This window comes from Mustelus asterias, chromosome 3, assembly GCF_964213995.1.
Source record: "Mustelus asterias chromosome 3, sMusAst1.hap1.1, whole genome shotgun sequence".
Lineage (NCBI taxonomy): Eukaryota > Metazoa > Chordata > Chondrichthyes > Carcharhiniformes > Triakidae > Mustelus > Mustelus asterias.
Genome location: NC_135803.1, coordinates 130,991,952 through 131,011,443, shown reverse-complemented (window position 1 = coordinate 131,011,443; position 19,492 = coordinate 130,991,952). Strand labels below are relative to the sequence as shown.

The 19,492-nt window shown below is 41.9% G+C and overlaps 1 protein-coding gene across 1 annotated transcript in view; it reads left to right on the top strand.

The window, feature by feature from the left end:
• cacna1db (calcium channel, voltage-dependent, L type, alpha 1D subunit, b) overlaps positions 1 to 19,492 on the top strand; it is a 335,919-nt gene that overhangs the window by 111,631 nt on the left and 204,796 nt on the right. The window contains exons 14-16 of the mRNA XM_078209623.1: positions 4,561 to 4,721; positions 6,827 to 6,956; positions 18,851 to 18,910. Of these exons, the coding sequence (XP_078065749.1) occupies positions 4,561 to 4,721; positions 6,827 to 6,956; positions 18,851 to 18,910 (351 nt within the window). The remainder of the gene's footprint in view (positions 1 to 4,560; positions 4,722 to 6,826; positions 6,957 to 18,850; positions 18,911 to 19,492) is intronic.

The window sequence follows — 19,492 nt, the reverse complement described above, 5'->3', positions numbered from 1 at the left end:
CCCCACTCAAGCCCCACCCCCTTGGCACTGTCCCTAGCACACTTATGGTGCCCAACTGGGCACTGCCTGGGTGCCAGGTGGACACTGCCAGGCTTGATGGTTACTGCCCAGGCATACCCCTGAACACCTCAGGGCTTTAATGAGCTCCGATCCCCCTGACATGGCCATGCACCTCGTCTCCGCTACTGCAAAGTGGTAGTGAATCTTGCTGGTGTGAAGTCACGCCACTGAGGCAGAAGCATCCAGGAAGATGGAAGCAGCCTTGCTGAACCAGGTAAGTACGTTTAGATTTTGTCATTTTTATATTAATAGGCTTCAGGGTGCGAAGTCGTTTTCAAATTTTTGGCCTCCCATGCTATCTTCCCAGCTTGCCACGCCAATTGACTGGCGCTATGAACAGGTAAGATTGAACCCATGATTTTCTCAACAATATTAATTCAAATCTTAAACTTGTCTGACTTTCCAATAGATTTGTTTGTCATTGTAAGATGTATGTCACATATGGATAAAACACTTTTTAGTTCTTAGCCTTTGTTGCTTATTTATAGAGAGAAAGAAAACAAGTCAGACTTTCTAATAAGCTGATCACACTTTGATACTGCATGTGACTGCGCAGAGTTCCAATTTACCTGAAGGAATCACGGCATTGGAAAGCAGGAGTTGTTCTGCAAATTAATAAGAAAAACCTGAGCAGCTATCAATCGAATTAAATTGTTCTTCGCTCAGTTAACTTAGATGAATCTGAATGGTTTTCTAATATCTGAGAAAAGTGAGAGAATACTCATGGAAGTCAGTCTGTGACAGGCACAATGTATATAAGGTGAGATATTAATCTCTGTTTCCATAGCCACAGTTCAAGGACTGTTGAAGAATCATACTGCTGCCACGTGGCAAATACTGTTCACTGATCCTGCTTTCTCTCACATCCAGCATCATAAAATTCATTTACCTCTTTGAAAAGGTGAAGGTTTGCGCTGTGCTGCTATTTGAATCCAGAAATCTTTGACTTAAAACATCATAATTTGATCTACCTTGTGTTCCCTAAACTTTAGATCCCACCACAAATTTGCACATTTGTTTCAACTTTCACTGGACTAAATTATGCTCACTCATATTAAGCACACCAAAAGTGTAATTCTCTTTGTATAAATGGTAAAATATATCAATGTATCTTATTTTTAGAAATGCCACTTCGGAGAAAAGAAAGGATGGGAAATATGAAATCGATGGAATAGGTGAAAACAATGACAGGAAAATGCTTACTGGCACACAGGTAAAACTACCTTAATAAAACAAAGTTGAAGACAAAATATTTTCAAATCATACATTGGTTTTGGTTTTGACTGGAAATCTTTTGGAAGAAATAATTTATGATTATTGTGTTCTTTAACGCTTGGAAGATTTCAATTGATGAAGAAGAAAAGGATCCTTATCCACCCAGTGATGTGCCAGGTATGGAAAGCAGACATTATTTTTAAATAGATCATATGTAGAAATTAATCTTTTGATAGTGCTTGATGGACAATCACTGCACGCTGCACCACTGAGTATATTCAGGTACAGATTTATACCTGCAATTCTTCATATGTAGAATTTGGAATCTCACCCAACAGTTAGAAAGAAAGAAACTTTTGGATTCTGTTAGCACCTTTTATCATCTCAGAAGATCTAAAGTATTTCACAGCCAAATAATTACATTTGAAATGTAGGTATGCTGTTTTGGAAGCAAGGATGGCCACCACTTTGCACATGGTGGTGGGGGAATGGGTCACAAAATTGAAGTAAGTTAGTTACACAATAGCATTAGCAGAGACCTGGCATAAGATTGCTTGAGCGTTCACTTAGTTTAGAAAAAGTCACCTAAGTATTCCTTGGGTGTGTATGCTTAGTTGTTGAGTGTATTCAAGATTGAGATTGGGAACAAAGCGAATCATGAGATATGGGGTTAGAGAAGAAAAGTAAAGATGGAAGATGAATCATGATTTTATTGAATGGCAGTGCAGGCTTGAGAAGTAGTATGACTCCCTCCCATTTCCTATGTTCTTGCGATTTCTATATGCAGTGATGTTGAAAACATGTTGATGTAGATTTCATTTGTCCAGTATTTCTGACAAAATGGTAGAAAGTATGGTAGAAATTGATGTGTATTGAGCCCATCTTTCAGGTTTTTTTCCTTTCTTAACTCTTACCCAACTGATTTCTCTTTCACAATGGACTATTTGACTATTGAACAACTCAATTAAGGCCAGGATTTCCCGGTCCTGCCAATGGCAGGAATTAACTTGGACAGGATCATAAAATTGAAGAACAGCCAAAAGTCTGTTTACTTTGGGTGAGAATTTCCGGTCGTGCAGGTGCAGAACTTGTTCTCAACTGACATCAGCAAATGCATATTTTCTATAACAGAGATCGTGGCCAATTTATCCCCACACCAAAGGGGCTGAGGCTAATTGTGGCAGCCATACTGGCATGTTGGCTAAGATCAGCCAGCTCAGCATCGGCCGGCAACAAGCAAAAGGTTGATTTCAGCCCGGATTTGGTTTTGGGCAAACTGTTACAGAACAAATGCAAAATGCTTAATTTTGACAATAGCTTCTTTAGTAGCTCCATGATTATGGTCTGGAATGCATACACTAGATATAAGAGAAAAGAGCCACAGCTGCAAATCCCAAAGTTTATTTAATTTGAATGTTGGTGTCCACAGGCAAGTTAATGTATTCGTTGATTCTGCTAACTAGGGAATTGGTGACATCCTTGCTGCAGCTAAACATGCGTACAGAATGATTCAGGTGATGTCTCTGTGACTGTGGAAAAGCTTGAGACAAGGAAGTCAAGGATTATGGTAACTTTGACAGACGCTGGATAAGTATAGCCATTTGGATTCAGAATCCGGGTACTCTGGTTTCCTCCCACAGTTCAAAGATGTGCGGGTTAGGTTGATTAGCCATGCTAAATTGCCCCTTATTGTCAGTGGGTGTAGCTAGGGTAAATACATGGGGTTATGGAGATAGAGCCAAGTGGAGTTGTGGTCGGCGCAGACTCGATGGACTGAATGGCCTTCGTCTGCACTGTCGGATTCTATGATTAAATAGCAGGTCTTGTTGTAGGAGGCCAAATGGATTAGTGACAACCTGCCTGCTGCACTGTTCTGATACAGTACTCTTCAGTCATGTTCAGAAAAGTGACTTTGCCTATTGGTCCAGTGCAGTAGTTAAGGAGGCTCCCACAAGAAGACCCCTTCGCCTGTTTTCTAATAGGCTCAGCTGTTGCTCATCCAGATTGCTGAGGGTGCTGTGGCTGCTGTTTCTCCCTCCAATTATATCTTCCAAAGCAATGAAGCAAAAATGACAGCCTTGATAAGATGTGAGAGCTCAATTAGGGTGAGTAAGACCAAACCAGTAGAAACAAGCAAGCTTTGAACTTAAAAATCCTTTGGAAATCCATTAAGCATGTTGGCATTGCCATAACTGAATCTTTCGCCATCAACATTCTGGAATTATAATTTACCAGAACCTGAACTGGATCAGTTCCATAAATGCTATCACTATTACTGCAGGTCAGAGGCTGAACATTTTATTTGAGTGGCTCATCCCCTAACCCCCCAAAGCCTCTCTATCACCTATAGAGCACAAGTCAGGACTGAGTTGGAATAAATTCCACTTGCCTGGATGGGTGCAGCCCCAGCAACACAAGATTTCTTCAACACTATCCAGGACAAAGCAGTCCACTTGTTTAAACAGTCACTGCCTCCAATATTAGAGCAATGTGGCTAGAGTGTGTATGAGTTACAGGGTACCTTCTTTCTGTGGGCCAGGTCAGCTCCCAGGTTTGCCTGATATTGCGTTGGCCCAGAGATGGTGATCTGCAGCTTGGTATCTGTTTGTGGTGTGCAAGTCACAACATGTATGTTAATGAAACTCAGCCCTCTAGATAGTCTACACCTCCGGCAGCAAGTATCAAATGGCTGGCATGTGTGTACTGTTGGCTAACTGCTTAGTGGTTCAAATCTCTTCTTATAGATATCTTTGAGTTTGTACAAGATAACAAGGAACTTTGATGTCATCTGAATCCTGATCTATTATGCATTTTAACTCTATGTTGCCAATTTTAATGATGTGATTATTTCACCAATAGGTGGTGCTTGGTTTCATAAACATAATCTCTTCAATAGGTCTTCAGTTTGATATTATAAATGTGTTCCATTATATAGCAATAGTTACCTGCAGTGTTGTGCAATTCTCAAATAATGCAGATATTAATTTTTCTGACTTTAACGAGCACTTTAACATGCACAATCAAGACATAATTCTGTTCTATTAAAAATAGAAAAAATAATACACTGAATCATAATGATTAGGAAACAACCTGCATTCATCATCAATTAAAAATAACATGTTTATGTTTTCAATTGTTCTGAAAATATTGGTTTTGAAATGATTTGTCAGATGAAAGGAGATGCGTGTTTTATATAGTTGTAAAATGAAAAGAGATTTTCAAAAACTACTTGGATTAAAAATCAACTTTATTTGAACTGATCTATTTTATTTGATGTTGTAAAAGGATGAGTGCTTGATGGTTTTGTTTAATTTTTATGAAGATGATGATGAGCCAGAAATACCAGTTGGACCTCGACCTCAAAGATTGGAAGACCTGAACCTGAAGGAAAAAATTGTGCCCATTCCAGAAGGGAGTGCTTTCTTCTTATTTAGTAGTACCAATCCGTATGTATGGCATAACATATTTTTACTCAAAATTATATTTGGAAGCTAGTAATTGATCAGTGGTTGATACAATCAAAGCAACGTTTTGTTGACATGACAGTATAGTTTTGTGATGGTAATCTTTCAACAATGTAAATTACCTGAAGTACTGCATGCAATTATATTCTAAATAGTCAATTGAATGATTTTTTACATCTGCCAATTTTAGAAGTAACAATATATTATCAAGGATTTACAAGTGAAAAGTAGATTATTATTATTGGTGTTGTTGCTTTTATGTTTCAGTGCCAGGTTGGAATAAATTTACTTAATCACTGCTAGGCAGGAATATATGATACTATATGATGGGCCATAATTTCCGAGCTCCAGGGCAGTGTAACTTGGGGTACCCCAAAGAAGTGCTGGGGAATCCTTCCCCATCCCGGAAGTTCCCAGGTAAGGATTGCATGGCAATTGCCCAGGAAGTGGAAACATCCGATGGGCAATTGCCCTGCACCGGGAACCATCCGAAAATATAATTTAAACCCTAAACTTTGCGTGGTTCCAACGATTACATCAATAGTTACTCAGAAAAAGTTAGAAATAAAACCACTTCTAACTTCTGGGTAACTATTGTACAGATCCACACTGACCGCCCAACAGAACTCGCCATCCCCCAACAATTACCCACCCCCATGTGACTCCCCCACCCCTTGACTAAAGCTTCCATGGGACTCCCCATTCCCAAGAGACACCTTCCCTCCCACCCCCATGGCAACTCCCCTGTTTTTCCACCCTTCCACCCTCCCCCCCCCCCCCCCCCCAAGCAATTGAGTGAAGGAGGTTCTGAAGACCTTGATTTTTATGTTTTTTGTGATTTCTTATTCCTTCACCTCCACCTAATCCACCTCTCTCCATCTTTGCTCCTGCCCCCAGCCAAGAACCAACAGTTCAACTGTCTTTTGAAGGTATACTGCAAATTAGGAAGATGCAACAAACTGTTAATTTTAAATGGGATATTACCTTTATTACATTGTTGTCAAAAATATGTAAGAGTACAAGAACACATTTGTTATTCATATGATTCATGATAAAAATTTAAAACTGATGTCTTAAGGAGAAATTAAAAATAGACCCATGCTTGAAAGTCTACCTGGAGCTCTCATGTGCACTTCCTCCTGTAACAATTCTGAACTGCTTTGGGTGTGGATTAGAAGCAAGGCGCCTCACTGTAGATGACAACACTTGCCACAAAGAGTTGCTTAAGAATAAATGAAGGCACTATCGTTTAAAGAAGAAAAATGAACTGAAGAAATGACGGGGGCTATTGTCACAGCTTGGTTCTGGGTCCATAACTGATGGTCACTTCCAGATCATACACAAAGAGGTCTAAGGCTGAATGGAATTGGGCTTCAGGTCTCATAATAATTGTGGTGAATGGCTGGCATCTGTCATGCCTCCAGAGATAGCTTACCTACTTAGCAGAATGGAATTTTGGCATCATGTTTTGCTGGCAGCAGCCCTCATGTAAATCCTGGAAGATTGTGAAATGGAGAAGGAGAAAGAGAGATGGGTGAGATTGTGGACCGGTAGGAGCCTGCAGTAGTACTGTGGAGCTGAGAGGAGGACTCTTTCTACTACTCACTTTGTGTTGAAGTAAGATTTTTCTCAAGGCTCCTAGTTAGGCCACAGCAAGCTCCTGAAAACCTGAGTGAAGCAAATGTGACATCTACTGTAGAAATTTCTCCGAGGGGTCCTTAAACAGCATAGTGGAGAGAGTGTTTGATCCTTCAGTACCACATACTAAAGTCTAATGCCCGTTTAAGGTCGATTCCAGGATTACTACAAAAAAAGCCCTGAAGAGTTTAGCAATCACCCAATACATTTATAGATCTGGCATGGGCCATAGCATTCTTTAATTCTTCACGGTGCACCCATTTTACACCTGTATGGGGACAACAGTGTTGAATTTCTTCCCTGATGAAGTATTTTCAGAAACTGAGATAATCCCCTTCAAAAAGTGAATTAGAAAATTGTAACTGAACATGACCCAATTAAATAACTTTATTTGCTTATCTACAGAAAATGATGATATATGAAATAATATATAATTCTTTATGCTTTAGGATCAGAGTGGCTTGTCACAGGCTTATAAATCATCACATCTTTACAAATCTGATCCTCGTATTCATTATGCTCAGCAGCATTTCCTTGGCTGCAGAAGATCCTATACGTAATCATTCCTTCCGTAATAATGTAAGTAGATGGCTTACAAAGATATTTTACTTTAAATGGCAACAACTATTGCAGTTTTCCAAATGTGAATTCCCAATATACAATTGAGCTGGGGATTACTCAATAAAAATTAGTCTCATATCCATAAATGATTTGGAACTGCCCACTTTTCACCTACATGGGAAAGTTGTGGCATAGTGGTTAGCACAACTGCCTCACAGCGCCAAGGGCCTGGGTTCGATTCCCGGCTTAGGTCAGTGTCTGTATGGGGTTTTCATGTTCTCCCCGTGTCTGCGTGGGTTTCTGCAGGTGCTCCTGTTTCCTCCCAATCCAAAAGACATGCTGGTTAGGTGCATTGGCCATGATAAACTCTCCCTTAGTGTACCCGAACAGGCGCCGGAGTGTGGTGACTTGGGGATTTTCACAGCAACTTCATTGCACTGTTCGTGTAAGCCTATTTGTGACACTAATTAATAAACTTGTATAGTACGGTTTTATAACACTGAATTTCGCTTTTCAGTAATAATATCTCAGTGAGACTCATCATTCAAGTGAGGAGGAAAGAATTTTGGCTGAAAAAGAAATAAAAATGCTCAAAGCAACATTCATATATTGTGAAGGAACGAATTCATCTTTAAATATAGGATTATTTACATATTTACTTTTAAGAGGCATGTTACAGACTCCTCTGATGTGTAACAGCTGAAAGTCGCTGATTTGGATTCTTTGTTGCCTTGCGAAGATGGTGTAGACTCATTTAAATTTCAAGTGGAAGCTTGGCCAACCCCAGCAATTGCCTCTCATCACTGAGGCACAAGGTCAGCCCTGCTTTGGTGCAGTTTAGGAATGGTTTGTTGGTTCACAAGTCATTGGGCAAGCAGCTTCTCACCAGCTAACCTGTTGCATCTTTGATGTGCAGTGTGGCAAATGTTTTCCAACTACTGTACCTGTAAAAAAGCTGGAGGCAGGCCAAGAACTGAAAGTGCATGGGCACAATGTGTGAATGTGAAATTGTGTTTTGCTGAGCTGCTAGCAGCAGTTTTCAGGGGAACAGACTTCTTTTCTGGGAGATTCTCGGATAATCCAGCAAGGTCAGCATTGCTGGTGGAAATGGGGTATTATCAGTGACCACAAATTGGCCTGAATTCCCGCTCTTGATTGCACTCTTGCAGCTACTTCTGAAAGTACAAATGGTATGGACTCTGGATGAATATAGGACAAGGTTTGACAAGAGGGTTCCCAACTCTGTTTGGAAGTAGTATTGGAGGTTTGATCACGTGATACTTAGTCATGTGATATCTGATCACATGGCATTTGATGATATAACACTCACAATTTGCCAGTTGCAAATTTGTTGCAAAATGCCATAATTTGTTGCATTTACATTGTAAGTGCTGGATCTCTGTAATCCAGTATCTATCCTTATATTTTGCGTCAGTTTTTAAGTTTAAGTTAAGTTTATTTATTAGTGTCACAAATAGGCTTACATTAACACTGCAGTGCGTTACTGTGAAAATCCCCTGGCCACCACACTCCGGTGCCTGTTCGGGTACACTGAGGGAGAATTTAACATGGCCAATGTGCCTAACCAGCATGTCTTTCAGACTGTGGGAGGAAACCGGAGCCGTTATGCAAGAAGCTCAGAAACTAGGAAGCTACCTTGTGAGCAGATGAAGAAAGTGCACAAGTGTAAACCACAGGCATGAATGCAAAGTGTGAACTTTGCTTTTCTCTCAAGCTGCTAGCACCAGTACCTGGGCAATGCATCTATCATTTCTGGAGACTCCCAGACATTCTGGGAAAGTTTGCAAACTGACGGTGAACTTAATCTTTATCCCCTGATAGAGATAGCAAATAGCACTCACGATACTTGCTCCTGATCAATTGACCCCAGGACGGAGAGAGAAAAAAAAGGAAAGTGTTTCAACTAATGTAGCATTTTTCATGATTTCAGGACATCCCGAAATGCTTTACAGCCAACAAAATACTTTTGAAGTGTAGTCACTATTGTACTTTTGGGAACACGACAACCAATTTACACACAAACTGCATGAAAAACAATGTGATAATGTCCAGATAATTTGTTTCTTTCGTGATGTTATTTGAGGGGTAAATGTTGGCCAAAGAACAAGCAATAATTCTCTTGCTCTTTTTTGAAACAGTGCCATGTGATCCTTTACTTCCATCTGGGGGAACAGATGGGACCTTGTTTTACTGTCGGTTTTGAAAGACAGCATCTCTGGTGCAGCATTCCCTCAATAAGGCTGTGGAGTGTCAGTCTAGATTTCTGCAACCAGGGATCTGGAATGGGACAACCTTTACAGCCGGAGACAAGAGTGCAACCAACTGAGCCACAGCTGACACCATATGCTTGATTTTCATGTCAGTATTCTGATGTCTCTATGATGCACAGCTAGGGCGGTGATGAGTAGCTGGGAAGTCTCTCCCCACCTCTCCCCCCCCCACCCCCAATTAACCACCCATTTAAGTTCTTTGAAGAACTTGTATTGGGCTGAGGAGACCAAATTGCGATTTTGAAATCATAGATTGCCAAAACCGTACAGTCTGATGGACGTTAGTGCACAGCTATCTGATGCAATGCAGGGAGTGTTTTATGCTAAAGAAAATATTATGGTAAATAGGTTTATTCTATCAGAGCGGACTTGCTACCTTTCCAATGGCCATTTGGTCAACTATCTGCATCATGAGGCTCCTGGCCCTCTGATCTTCTGTCTCCTCCAATTTTCAAGGCAACAGCAAGCCCAGTTGTGGCTACCATCTGCCTAGAGGATTATGCTCCGAGTCAGTTCCTGCCTGGTGGCAGCACTCACAAACAAAGCATCATGTCAGTGATGCAAATTTGGTGAAGGTTTGGGAAATGAACATGGTATCAGCTTGCCAGCCCTGAAGGTCAAGCCCCATCAGAAGGAACATCAGCAGGGTCCTGCTTCTAATCCTCTCTGTACATTCTGACCCCAACAACATGGTCTCTCTCTCTCTCTCTCTCTCTCTCTCACACACACACTCTCTCTCACTCTCTCTCTCACTCCCTCTCTCACTCCCTCTCTCTCATTTCCCTAGCATACAACAGGATATCCCCTTCCCCAACCTAACAGGTTATGCCTTCTTTATTTCCGCTATAAACATGTTTCAGCGGCCATATTTCTTTTATTTCCAATCCATAGGAATCTGTGATGTAGAAATAAAGGATAAAAGAATTGAATTGAAACTCCTGCAAATATATTCACCAATTACATCGGGGTTCTTAGCATTTTCGTGGCCAGAACCCATGGGAAAACTTTCAACCAGCAGTCTTAACATAGGCACAAATCATTAAACAAGGTAACTTGGTCTTCCTGTGGATGCCCACGGCTACCTCAAGCAATTTCAAGGTGGACCCGTAAATAGGCAAGCAGCACACCAACCATTTTTAAGCGGGGCTGATTAGTTGCTTTTGCAAATCAGGGTCCTGCACAGTATGTAGGACCACAGTTCAAATTTTCAGATGCAAGTGGACAGACTTTGCATAGTGCACACCTATTTGAACCAGGTGTTGAATAACCTAGTTAACAGTCCTTGAACGGGGAAATCTGTGCCCCAGAAAGATCAGAAGCATTCTTCCTGTCTCCGGAAAAATGATGTAGCCTACTGTTCCATGGTCACCCTCTCCAAGATCGGTTTCCCACCCACCAGCCTGACTTTAACAGTTGCCTCAATGCAGGTGATGGCTGCATGCCCTCTCAGAAGAAGTGAGCTACACCAGTGTGTCTGTTTAGCACTGACAGATCAACAATTATTTTTAAATTAAACCTGAAATGGGAAATGATTTGCATCTTCTGATAGCTTTGGGTGGGCATAGCTGTAACTTCAGACCCATTTTGGAGGGAAGTTTAAAAATACCATAACCTTGAAAACTGGTCAGCCACCAGAAATTCTCAAACCTTCTTGCATTCCTCTGTCTATGGGTACTGTTCTGGTGTATCTTGAAATATTGGGCTGGAATTTTCTGGTTTTCACTTGTGGAGAAATTACACTGAAATTTAGGCTACATTTTGCACCGAGCTTTCTGGTGGGAGCTTGGGCTTAATTTTTTCTGGAACTCATTCCTGATGTAAATACCAGTGTTATCATTCAAAAACAGTGTCAGTTTCCAAATGCATGACACTCAACTGTATCCCACCACTACTTCTCTGCATCCTTCTATTTTTATCTAAATTGTCACACAGCTGGCCAATGTTTGGTACTGGGTGAGCAGTATTTTCCCAGTTAAATATTGGAAAGATTAAGCAATTGTTTTCAGTGCCCACATCAAACTCCACTCCCAAACTCCACTCCCTAGCTACCGACTCTATCTCTCCTCCTGGCATCTGTCTGAGACTAAACAAGACTGTTCACAACCTTGGTACAATATTTGACCCCAAGATGATCTTCCTACCAGATAGCTGCATCATTCTTAAGTCTGCTTTTTTATATCTCTGTAGCATTGATCGACTGAAACCATTTGTCTTTGTTATCTGTGGACTTGGGTGCTCCTGGGTGAACTCTGAGCTTCTACCCTCCATAAGCTTGTGACCATTCAAAATTCTGCTGCCTGAGTCCTAACATGCATCAAGCCCCATTCACCCATCACTCCTGTGCTTGTTGATCTACTTTGGCTCCTGATTAAGAATCCATAGAATCCCTACAGTGCAGAAGGAGGCCATTCAGCCCATTGAGCCTGCACCGACACTCCGAAAGACCATCCCACGCGGACCTAGGAAGAACGTCCAAACTTGACATAGACAATCACCCAAGGCCGGAATTGAACCTGGGTCCTTGGTGCTGTGAAGCAGCAGTGCTAACCACTAAGCCACCATCCCACCCAAATGTCCTCTTGGGAAATAAATCTGCAGTCCTTACTTGGTCTGGCCTACATGTCACACCAGATGAACATAAGTGTGGTTGATTATTAAATGCTCTCCCAAATGGTTTAGCAAGCCACTCAGTTATATCAAACTGCTACAGACAAGGCAATAAGGACTGAAACTGGAAGAACCACCCAGCATTAGTCCAGACATTGGAAACAACAAGGACACACTCAATTCTATTGATCCTGCAAAGTCCTCCTTACTATCATCTGGGGTCTTGTGCCAAAATTTGGTGAGCTGTCCCACAGACTAGTCAGGTAACAGCTTGACAAGTTATACTCCTGAAATCATACTTTAGAGACAATGCCTCAGTGTCCCCATGTCTGCGTGTGTTTCCTCCGGGTGCTCTGGCTTCCTCCCACACTCCAAAGATATGTGGGTTAGGTTGATTGGCCATGCTAAATTGACCATTAGTGTCAGGGGGATTAGCAGGGTAAATACATGGGATTACGGGGATAGGGCCTGGGTGGGAGTGTTGTCGGGTGCAGACTGGATGGGCCGAAAGGCCTCCTTCTGCACTGTAGGGATTCTATGACACCACCATCACTATCCCTGGGAATGTCCTGTCCTGATGTGGAGATGCCGGCGTTGGACTGGGGTAAACACAGTAAGAAGTTTAACAACACCAGGTTAAAGTCCAACAGGTTTATTTGGTAGCAAAAGCCACCTGTCCACCAGCAGGACATACCCATCAGAGTTGGTGACACAGTGTATACAGTTTGGAGGGAGTGATATTGATTCCAGACTCCATGAAGTCTCATGGCATTTGCTCAAACATAAGTAAGGAAATCTTCTACTGATTGCCATCTACTGCACCCATCCTGCCCTCAATTGATGAATCAGTATTTAATGTTGAACACCAATTGGAGAAAGCACTGGGAAGGGCACAGAATGTACACTGGCTTGGGGGCTTCAATGTGGCTTGATAGCATAACTATTGACTGAGCTGGCCAAGTCCTGAAATCTAAACAAAAACAGAAAATGTTGGAAAGTCTCAGCAGGCCTGACAGCATCTGTGAAGAGGATAGAGCTAACATTTTGAGTCCAGATGACCCTGTGTCAGAGCTGGGTCTGCTTACTGATTTGCTCACCGATGCTCAGTTTAAATTCTGCCAGGGCCACTTAGCTTCTGACCTCATTGCAGCTTTGGTTCAAACATGGACAACAGAGTTGAACTCCAGAAGTGAGGAGGAAATGACTGCCCTTGACATCAAGGCAGCATTTGACTGGTGTAGCAAATGGAGTCAATAGGCAAAATATTGAGGATGGTAAAATCTGAAACATGAACAGAGGATGCTGGAAAATCTCAGCATGTCTGCCAGAGGCTCTGTTTCTTTCCTAATGGATGCTGGCAGACCTGCTGACTTTTTCCAGCACCTCTGTTCTGGAGCCAATGGGAATTGGGGGGTAACTTCTCTACTGGCTGGTGTCACACCTGGCACTAAGGAAGACGGTTATGATTGTTGGAGGTCAATCATCTCAGTCCTGGGACATTGTTGCATGAGTTATTCAGGGTAGTTTCCTAGGCCCAACCATTTTCAGCTGCATCACGTTAGGGATTTGGGAAGTTAATGAGGTTAACAGTTGGAACCTGAGATGAACACAAAACAACAAACAAGTAACAAGATTAGCAGGTGTCTATAGGAATAGAGAGAACAAAGAACAAAGAAAATTACAGCACAGGAACAGGCCCTTCGGCTCTCCAATCCTGCACCGACCATGCTGCCCAACTGAACTAAAACCCCCTACCCTTCTGGGGACCATATCCCTCTATTCCCATCCTATTCATGTATTTGTCCAGAAGCCCTTTAAAACTCACTATCGTATCTGGTTCCACTACCTCCCCTGGCAGAGAGTTCCGGGCACCCACCCACCACCCTCTGTGTAAAAAAAAACTTTCCTCGTACATCTCCTTTAAAACTTGCCCCTCACACCTTAAACCTATGCCCCCTAGTAATTGACTCTTCCACCCTGGGAAAAAGCTTCTGACTATCCACTCTGTCCATGCCCCTCTTAATCCTGTAGACTTCTATCAGGTCACCCCTCAACCTCCGTCGTTCCAGTGAGAACAAACCAAGTTTTTCCAACTCTCCACACAGTTAATGCCCTCCATACCAGGCAACATCCTGGTAAAACTTTTCTGTACCTTCTCCAAAGCCTCCACATTCTTCTGGTAGTGCGGCGACCAGAATTGAACATTATGTTCCAAGTGCGGCCTAACTAAGGTTCTATAAAGCTGCAACATGACTTGCCAATTTTTAAACTCAATGCCCCAGTCAGTGAAGGCAAGCATGCTGTATGCCTTCTTGACTACCTTCTCCACCTGCATTGCCACTTTGTGATCTGTGTACCTGTACCCCCAGATCCCTTTGCCTATTAATACTCTTTAGGGTTCTGCCATTTACTGTATATTTCCTATCTGTATTAGACCTTCCAAAATGCATTATCTCACATTTGTCCGGATTAAACGCCATCTGCCATCTCTCCGCCCAAGCCTCCAACCGATCTGTATCCTGTTGTATCCTCTGATTGACCTCATCGCTATCCGCAAATCCACCAACCTTTGTGTTGTCCGCAAACTTACTAATCAAACCAGTTACATTTTCCTCCAAATCATTTATATATATTACAAACAGCAAAGGTCCCAGCACTGATCCCTGAGGAACGCCACTTGTCACAGCCCTCCATTCAGAAACGCACCCTTCCACTGCTACCAAGCCAGTTCTGTATCCACCTTGCCAGCTCACCTCTGATCCCATGAGACTTCACCTTCTGCACCAGTCTGCCATGAGGAACCTTGTCAAAGGCCTTACTAAAATTCATGTAGACAACATCCACTGCCCTACCCTCATCAATCAGCTTCGTCACTTCCTTGAAAAACTCGATCAAGTTAGTGAGACATGACCTCCCCTTCACAAAACCATGTTGCCTCTCGCTAATACGTCCACTTATTTCCAAGTGGGAGTAAATCCTGTCTCGAAGAATCCTCTCCAATAATTTCCCTACCACTGACGTAAGGCTCCCAGCCTGTAGTTACCTGGATTATTCTTGCTACCTTTCTTAAACAAAGGAACAACATTGGCTATTCTCCAATCCTCTGGGACCTCCCCTGTAGCCAGTGAGGATACAAAGATTTCTCTCAAGGCCCCAACAATTTCCTCCCTTGCCTCTCTCAGTATTTTGGGGTATATCCCATCAGGCCTTGGGGACTTGTCTCAAGAACCCCAATACCTCCTTTTTGATCTCAACATGACTCAAACTATCTACCCACCCTTTTCCAGATTTATCATCCACCAATTTCTTCTCTTTGGTGAATACTGACGCAAAGTACTCATTTAATACCTCGCCCATTTCCTCTGGCTCCACGCATAGATTCCCTCCCTGGCTGCCCTCTTGCTCTTTATGTATGAATAAAAAGCCTTGGGATTTTCCTTAATCCTGCTGGCCAATGATTTTTCGTGACCCTTTTAGCCCTCCTTACTCTTTGCTTAAGTTTCTTTCTATTTTCCTTGTAATCCACACTTGCTTCGTGTGTTCCCAGCCTCCTAGCCTTGAGTTGGAAAGTCCATTTGTGTATAAATCAAGTTGAGGAGCAGGGCTTGTAAATAACAAAAGGCAAAGAGCTCTTTGCAATAGTTAAGTGGCACATTTCTCAATGCAGAATTTCCCAGTAATTCTTAGCACAACGAGATCCCTACCTTCAGACCTGAAAAAGCAAAGCAAAAAAAATCAACTGAATTCATATTACTCATACTTCTACAAATTATTTTGGCATTATTAACCAAGCAATGATTCAGTAATGCGAGTCACTGTACCCAAAGTGAGGCGCTTTGGTGTACCCTGGAAATGAAACAGAAAGTTTAAGTAATACAGAGAAAATGAAGTTTACCTTATGTGCCGTACGAAAATATATACTTTTATCAGCACCACAATTAACCATTTTGACATCATTATTAGCTGCAAATTTCACTGCAAGTTTCACAGAATAATGAGAAAAGACATTTTCCCAACTTGGTCACCTGAGCTGAATTTACCCTGCTAATTCCCCTGACATTAAAGGGTAATTTTAACATGGCCAATCCACCTAACCCGCACTTTTTGGGAGTCTGGGAGGAAACCGGAGCACCCAGAGGAAACCCACACAGGCACATGCAAATTCCATGCAGTCACCCGAGGCTAGAATTGAATGTTATGATGTTTCAAGTGCTCATCCAAATACCTTTTAAATGTTGTAAGGTTTGCTGCCACTACTACCTTTCCAGGCAGTGCATTCCAGATTCCCACCACCTTCTGAGTCAAAAAATGTTTTCTCAAATCCTCTCTGAATCTCCTGCTCCTTACCCTAAAACTATGCTCTCTCATGATTGACTCCTCAACCAAGGGAAACAGCTGCTTCCTATTCACGTCATCCATACCCCTCATAATCTTATACACCTCAATCATGCCCCCCCTTAGGCTTCTCTGCGCTAGAGAAGACAATCCAAGCCTGTCCAGTTTCTCCTTATAGCTCCATTCTTGGCAAAATGCTGGTGAATCCTCTCTATACCCTCTCTAATGCAATCACATCCTTCCAATATGGAGGTGACCAGTACTGTACACAGTACTCCAGCTATGGCCTAACCAACGTTCTGTACAGCTCCAACATTCTCTCCTTGCTCTTCTACTCTATGCCATGACTGATAAAAGCAAGTGTCCCATGTGCCTTCTTAACTATCCTATTTATCTGCTCTGCCGCTTTCAGGGATCTATGAATAACTACCCCAAAATCCGTTTGTTCCTCTGAGCTTCTTAGTGCCCTGCCATTCATTAAATACTCTCTTGTCTTGTTACTTCTTCCAAAGTGCATCAACTCACATTTATCAGGGTTAAATACCATCTGTCACTGTTCTGCCCATCTGAACAACCCATCCATATCTTCCTGTAACCTATGACCTTCTTCTTCACTATTAACCACCCTATGAATCTTGGTGTCATCTACAAACTTGCTTATAATTCCCTCCACATTATCATATCATTTATGTATATACAAAGAATAAGGGTCCCAGCACTGGACCTTTTGGTACACCACTGGACACTGGCCTCCAATCACTCAAACAGCCTTTTACCACCATCCTTTGTGTCCTATCACTTAGCTAGTTTCGGATCCATCTTGCCAATTTTCTCTGAATTCCATGTGCTTCAACCTTCTCAATCAGTCTCCCATGTGGGACCTTGCCAAAGGCTTTGCTAAAATCAATATAAACTACATCAACTGCACTTCCCTCATCCATACATTCGATCACATTTTGGGAAAATTCTATCAAATTTGTTAGGCCTCCCTCTGACAAAGCCCATGCTGACTATCCCTAGTTAACCCATCCCTTTCCAAGTGGAGATTCTGTCCTTCAGAATTTTCTCCAATAGTTCCCCTACCACTAACGTGAGACTCAACAGTCTGTAATTCCTTAGAGGGGAAGTGGGGAGGAGGAGGGGGTGGGGGTGTTCCATGGGTGGGGTGGTTTCTGTGTCCCTGGTGGGGGAGACTCCATGGTGGTGGTCGTGGGGAGAGTGGGGGGTTCCGTGCGGTGTTTGTTTATATTAGAGCATCCTTTGAAAATAGCACCCCAATCCTTCAGAAACCTAAGTTGTTGGCAAGCATGATGTCATGGGACCTGCCCCTTCCTTTCTTTTTCATAAAGTGTTTGACAATTCAGCAGGAAAACCCAGCAAGGCAGCCTCCTGCTTTTCCTGCCCAAGACAACACTTTGCCAAAAATGGAATATTTCAGCCCATGAGACAGTTACATGGGTAAGATGGGTATAGAGAGATATGGGCCAAATGCGGGCAATTGGGATTAGTTTCGGGGTTTAAAAAAAAGACGGCATGGACAAGTTGGGTCGAAGGACCTGTTTCCATGCTGTAAACCTCTATAACTCTATGAGAAATAAAACCGAGTGCAATGTACAATGTGTAGCCAGTCTGATCACACTCTTTTTAGGTTAAAATTACCAACATATTAATAAGAACATAAGAAATAAGAACTGGAGTAGGTCATTTCATCCTTCAGTCCTGCTCTGCCATTCATTTAAGGTGTGGAGATGCCGGCGTTGGACTGGGGTAAACACAGTAAGAAGTTTAACAACACCAGGTTAAAGTCCAACAGGTTTATTTGGTAGCAAAAGCCACACAAGCTTTCGGAGCTGCAAGCCCCTTCTTCAGGTGAGTGGGAAGTGGGGAGGAGGTCCCACTCACCTGAAGAAGGGGCTTGCAGCTCCGAAAGCTTGTGTGGCTTTTGCTACCAAATAAACCTGTTGGACTTTAACCTGGTGTTGTTAAACTTCTTACATTCATTTAAGGGACATGAGTCTGTGGAACTGTCTTCCCCAGAGAGCAGTGTAGGCAGCATCATTGAATATTTTTAAGGCTGAGTGAGATAGATTCCCAGTTCTTGATTGACAAGGGAGCCAAAGGGTATAGGGGTAAGAAGATAGGTAAATTGAGGCCACAATCAGATCAGTCATGATCTTATTGAATGGCAGAGCAGGCTTGGATGGCCAAATGGTCTGCTCCTAATCCGTATGTTAATATGCTCATTGAGATTATGGCTGAGGTTCTACCTCAATTCCATCTTCCCACACTATCCACATATTCAAAAGTGTAATATTACACAAGGTCACTAGTCTCAAAGATGTTTTTTTAGTCAAAATAAAAATGCACATTCTTGAACATATCACACCTGACAGATGTATTGAACAAATGTTTAATTTATTTTTTCCTATGGTTTCTTCATCATCAATATATTAGAATAGGACTATAGATTCACAGGATTATGTATATGTAACAAATCATTTTCCTTTCAAAGACTGCTTCTTCAGTTTTGGTGATTGACAATCAGTATACCTTTTAGGTGATTAAAAGTTTTACAATATTCATCAGTCCAAGGGTGCTGGAAATCTATATATTAATTCTCTAATACTTTTGGTGACCTACTTCCAGCTTGTTCTGAACATTTATATTCTGCCGTTACAGATTCTTGGTTACTTTGATTATGCTTTTACTGCCATCTTTACTGTTGAAATCCTGTTCAAGGTAATGCGCTGTTTGTTTCTCCTTCCTCACTGAAATCTTGTGTAAAGTAAAATGTTTAAATTATTTGCTTACTTTACAGATCCTAGGCTATGCAGATTATGTCTTCACTAGTATGTTTACATTTGAAATCGTATTAAAGGTAACAAAGGTCCAAGATTGCCATGTGTGATAACTGATGGATTTACCCCTTCTTGGCACCAGAATCACACAATAGGTGACAGCATGGTACACCTATTCCGGGCAGTGTTTTTGCACTGAATGACACACCTGATCCACTACTATGAAGTCTATCATTGGCCAGTTTAAATAATTGGCTGGTGTGAATCATGTAGTTGTGATTCTTTCAATCTGTATATTTTAAATTGGAGTCTTCAAGCTGAAGACATATAATCAAAGTAATAATGCATGTCATTTTCTAAACTCTCTTTCTCAAGCACAACATCTCTCATTTAATTGCATAACAAATCAGGTCAGGACTTTTATTCAATTTAGAGATTCCAAGAAAAAAAAATGAGAATCAACCTTAGATCAACCTTAGGTCTGGGCACCTCAATCAAATTTCTGTATTTGATTTGCTGTTTC